This window comes from Piliocolobus tephrosceles, chromosome 5 (assembly GCF_002776525.5).
Source record: "Piliocolobus tephrosceles isolate RC106 chromosome 5, ASM277652v3, whole genome shotgun sequence".
NCBI lineage: Eukaryota > Metazoa > Chordata > Mammalia > Primates > Cercopithecidae > Piliocolobus > Piliocolobus tephrosceles.
The window spans coordinates 159895120-159899844 of NC_045438.1; the positions used below are offsets into that span (position 1 = coordinate 159895120).

The 4725-nt window shown below is 44.1% G+C and overlaps 1 protein-coding gene and 1 long non-coding RNA gene across 13 annotated transcripts in view; one reads left to right on the forward strand and one right to left on the reverse strand.

The window, feature by feature from the left end:
- The window catches only part of LOC111548618, a 63784-nt gene extending 60638 nt beyond the window's left edge, over positions 1-3146 (reverse strand). The window contains exons 1-2 of the long non-coding RNA XR_002733479.2: positions 2562-3146; positions 639-730 (exon numbers count right to left, since the gene is read on the reverse strand). This is a non-coding gene — a long non-coding RNA (uncharacterized LOC111548618). The remainder of the gene's footprint in view (positions 1-638; positions 731-2561) is intronic.
- A 23-nt stretch (positions 3147-3169) lies between these two features.
- Positions 3170-4725, forward strand: part of SLC35B3 (solute carrier family 35 member B3) — a 24851-nt gene continuing 23295 nt past the window's right edge. For 3 of the 12 annotated variants that reach the window (XM_023221178.2, XM_023221177.2, XM_023221182.2), the window contains exons 1-2: positions 3194-3508; positions 4299-4344. In XM_023221178.2, the coding sequence (XP_023076946.1) occupies positions 4342-4344 (3 nt within the window). In that variant the 5' untranslated portion in view covers positions 3194-3508; positions 4299-4341. Of the gene's footprint in view, positions 3660-4298; positions 4345-4725 lie in introns of all 12 variants that reach the window. The other 9 variants (XM_023221180.3, XM_031935693.1, XM_023221175.2 and 6 more) reach the window with 8 other exon arrangements.

A 4725-nucleotide genomic window follows, 5' to 3' on the forward strand; every position in this document is an offset into this window, starting at 1 on the left:
GCATTGGCAGAAGCACCGTGAACAAGACCAGTCATATCAAGAGAAGTGTCAGTTCCGTAAGTACAAACCATGACTCTCTCCAGGAAGGAAGGACTTTTGTGTAATCAGTCGAGCAACTGTCTGCTCTCCTTATGGAATTTACCATCAATCTTTGCTGCTGATGGGCTAGACATCCAAAGAGGCAGTAGTCATATCAGCTTTAGTAAGAAAGAGCCTTAATTGTTAGGTCATGCACATGTCCTCCCCTTAATATCACTAAGAAAGTCCTTGTTGTCTTCTGACTGCAAAGTAACCCACTTCCAGAATTCTGAGGAGCTGCATTCTAGACTTTCTTCTTACATCAAATTTCTTAGCTTGGTTTCCCTCAAACCTGAGACGACTTTATGTGGGGACAGGTAATTTGGGATGTGATCCTAGTGAGAAACAATGAGAGAATGGAAGGGAGAATATAGACACAATACAAGAATGTGTTAGTGAAGTTGCTGTTGTGAAAAACCAGAATTCAATTTCACTGGGACTTTTTGAAAAACACACAGAATGGCCTACAAAACTATCTTGCTCAAGCGTAAGAAGCAGGAGAATTTATCCATCAGCGACTGTCACCCCTTGGTTGAAGGGCCCCAGATGTGTTGACTTACCAGCACTTCAAAGCTGTGCAGGGCAGGAGCTGAGAGAGCTACTGCTGGAATCTGTGAAGTCCGAAGAACCTCAGGCAAGAAAGCAAAGAGGCCTGGTAAATGTGGGAGAGGAGAAGCTGTCAGGGGGAAGAATGTGGAAGATTGCATGAAACTGCCCCCGCCCCACAACCAAGTCAGAAATGAGAGGTGATGCTCAGAAGATGTGAGTCAAGACACCAAAGGTTTCTGACACTACAGGATTATTAATTTCTTAAAAATTTAAAACCAATTCATAGGGCCAGGCGCGGTGGCTCACACCTATAATCCTAGCACTTTGGGAGGCCGAGCGGGTGGATCACTTGAGGTCAGGAGTTTGAGACCAGCCTGGCCAATATGGTGAAACCCCATTCTACTAAAAATACAAAAATTAGCTGGGCATGGTGACAGGCGCCTATAATCCCAGCTACTTGGCAGGCTGAGACAGGAGAATGGCTTGAACCCAGAAGGCAGAGGTTGCAGTGAGCCGAGATGCGCCACTGCACTCCAGCCTGAGCGACAGAGTGAGCCTCTGCTTCAATCAATCAATCAGTCACAGCCTGAGCGACAGAGTGAGCCTCTGCTTCAATCAATCAATCAGTCAATCAGTAAAAAACCAATTCATAGCTGCAAGTCTTTTTTTTTACCACATGGTTATCACAGGAGTAAATGAGAAGTATCATAAGAGAGTCAGTATTTATTAAACATCTACTCTGTAATAAGTACTACTCCAGATAGTCTCTCGTACATTTCACATTTGACATGTAAAAGTATTTCACTGACATGGTAGTCAGAGAAGAGCCAGGTGACATTTGAGCAGTGACTGGAAAACAATGAGGAAGCAAGCTCTGTGGACATCTGAGAGGGCAGTGTTCCATGCAAAAGGAACAACAGCTACAAAGCACTGATGCTTGCTGTGCTTGGAGACAATTAGAAAAGCTCTGCAGTGTAGCTTGAATGTGACCCCTCAAGAACAAGTTCAGTCTTAAAAGTCAGAATAAGAATTTTGAACTTTAATGTGCTGCTAAGCCACTAAACGGTTCTGCACAGAGGAGTGGCATATTCAATTGCTAACGGGATCACTCTAGCTGCTGAAGGCAACTATCTAGAGAAATAAAGGGAATGTAGAAAGCTATGCTCACAGCTACTGCAGTGGTCCAGGCATGAGCAGATGGTAACACCTCTTGTACCTTAAGCATGAGCACCTTGTAACACCTCTTGGACCTTAAGTTGTTTTATACTGCCATTTACTTTCTCACGGAAACCCCTAATTTCTTCAGGGCAGGAAGCTCATACGCATAGTTTATGAATATGACCTATACATATGCCCATTTAATAGATGCTTGATAAATAACCATCATATAAATGGCTAACAGTAGTACTAAATCCACATTATACAGTGACGATACGACATCACTGAAAGGTTTTGTCATTTAGTCTCTTGAGGAAATTTAACTTCTCTAAGCCTCCATTTCAACATTCCTAAATGTTGCTAACACCAGCCTAACAAGGTTGGCAAGTATTAAATGAAAATGTCTACCCAGACCTTTTTTTCTCACCACCAAAGTAGGTGCCTTGCTTTATTACAAACTCTCAATCCCAATACAAGACACAAATGCTATCCTTTCTGAAGAGTGCCTATAAAATTTTAAAAGTTGTACATAACTGACTGGATTCTAACATATATATTAATCCAATTTATCCCTTTCTGGTATCCAAGGCATGATTTCAAAAATTGTCCATCTTCGTTACCGTAATATTTTCCTTAAGTGTTCTCTGAAAACAGCTCATCCCCAGACCGTCTTGGATTTTACATTATTACATCTCAGTAGTGATAGATGTGGCCCTAAATGCGGGGAAAATGTTTACAAAAATTTTGATGGCTGGTCCTCAAGCTTTGAGATTTACCTTCCAAGAATTAAGCAGCACCATCAAAACAATGCTGGCAACATTTTATGAGGTTGCAAGGACCACGGTTGCTGCAGCTACAGGATGAGTAATAACGTCAGAAGCAACACAAGCTTTACTTCGGCCCATCTTCACCGGAGAAGCCCGTATGAACCCGGCAAAAACATAAAAACAGGTACTGTGACTTTGCCGTATCTCATTTACATCAAGTAGCAAGAATAAGGAAGCCAAGGATTTTAAAATCTGGCTCCAACATTCTCCACTTGGTCGCGTTCTCAAATCTCAGCCCAGGGCCGCTGACGTAAAGTCGCCTCTCGTGGGCACCACGGGCTCGTGGGTGGCCGGCAGCTGAAATCCGGGGGGCTTCAGAGGCTTGGAGGCCAGGAGCAGGCAGAACGCCGATGGGATAACGAGATTCTCCAGCAGATCGGCGCTCACCGCCCTACTCCATTTCAGCGGGTAGAAGTAAGGGCTGAAAGGTAACCCTCGCACCGCCGGGCCCACCTTGGCAGTGCCTGCCTTGCGTCTCTACCCGATAGAGCATGCGCGGGAGGTAACGGCGCGCACGCCGGCGGCAGCCACAGGCCTGTCGGGAGGCGGGGCCACGCGTCTGCGCACGCGCGCAGGGACACATAGGCGGAAGTGTTCCCCGGGCGCCGGAGTTGAGACTGGTTTCCGGGGAGGCGACCGCCGCGGTGAAAGTGCAGGAGTGGGAGAGGAGGAGGAGGAAGAGGAGGTGATGGCGACGGACCTGGGGAGGGGGAGATGCTCCGTCTGGCTGAGGTGCCACCCAGGCTGCGGTCACCCTTCCGGGTGACATACCGGCCTTGGGGTACGCGTGCCTTCGGGGCCTTTCCTGTGTTTGGGACCCAGATCTCCTCTCCTCCAGAAAACTTTGACACTGCCCATCTTCCTCATCCAGAAGGAGCATTCGAGGAGTAGATGAGGTCGGGATGGAAGGAACGGGTGACTCCCTTTTTTTAAAGAGCGGAAACCAGCCGGGCGGTTTCCAGGGAGGAGCATCTGTACCTCCTCGCCCGTTTCTCGCCCTCGGGCTGGCGAGAACTCCCTCAGATCCCAATCCGTGGACTCGCAGGGGTGAGGTGACCTCAAGGGGTCTTTTACGCTGTTCTCGGGGTCTCTGGAGAACTGTCAGTCACCTGGATACCTCCAGACTGTATTTGCAGTTAACTGTTTCCTGGTTCCGTGTGTATTAAGTAGGGGCACTCCAAGATACTCTTATCTTCATTTGGCTTTATGTAGAATGTGATTTTTCTGGCTGGGCTATTAAATTTATGGCATAAACTTCCACTAGAAGTTCTGCAGGTTTCCTCCAGTCTTTACAACTGAATTTTCTCTCCCGTCTTTTTATTATTTTTTAAGGAATATTGAAAGTAAAAGATGGAATGATTTGATGTGCTAACAAAATCTTAAGTGTTGAGTATCTGCATTTTTTCTACATTAGGATATCAGAAGGCTAGAACTGTTTTTTAATTAAGCGTTTTTCTAAGCAAATTGAGATAGTTTGGAACTTGGAAGAGAGCATTTCAAAATAATTTATACAGCGTTATTTTTACGTAATTACTTAATATATAGATTAAGTCCTAGTGTTATCTTTTTCTCTTGGGAAGAGAAAAAAAGAATAGTCTTCAAAAATTAGCACAGGGTTTCTCCACCTTTGTGCAAAGAAATGAGATGGAACTTTGTTTTTTTCTGTTCTATAATCGTACACCATAGGCCATGATTGATTCCGGAGCGCAGTTAATCAAGGCATAATGGCATGGTAAGATTCCTTTATTTGTAACGTTGAGCATGGCAAAATATAGTTAAAATCACGTTTTTTCAGGTTAATGACACCGTAATGACATTTTTTTTCATATTCTACCTTGTTTGGTGTGGGACTTTTGTCCTTCAGATTGGAAAACTCAAAAACTGAAATAATTGTGACTTCAATAGGTTATTGTAACTCAACATTATCACTAATTTTAATTTTTAAATATACATTGTATGCCGGAAACGGTACCTTTTTATTCCATTTTAGCAATTGAAGTTGATTATCTGTTGAATTTAGGAAGAGGTCTCAGGCAATGATACACACCTGTGATTTTTTAATATAGATAGATAGATAGATAGATAGATAGATAGATAGATAGATAGATAGATA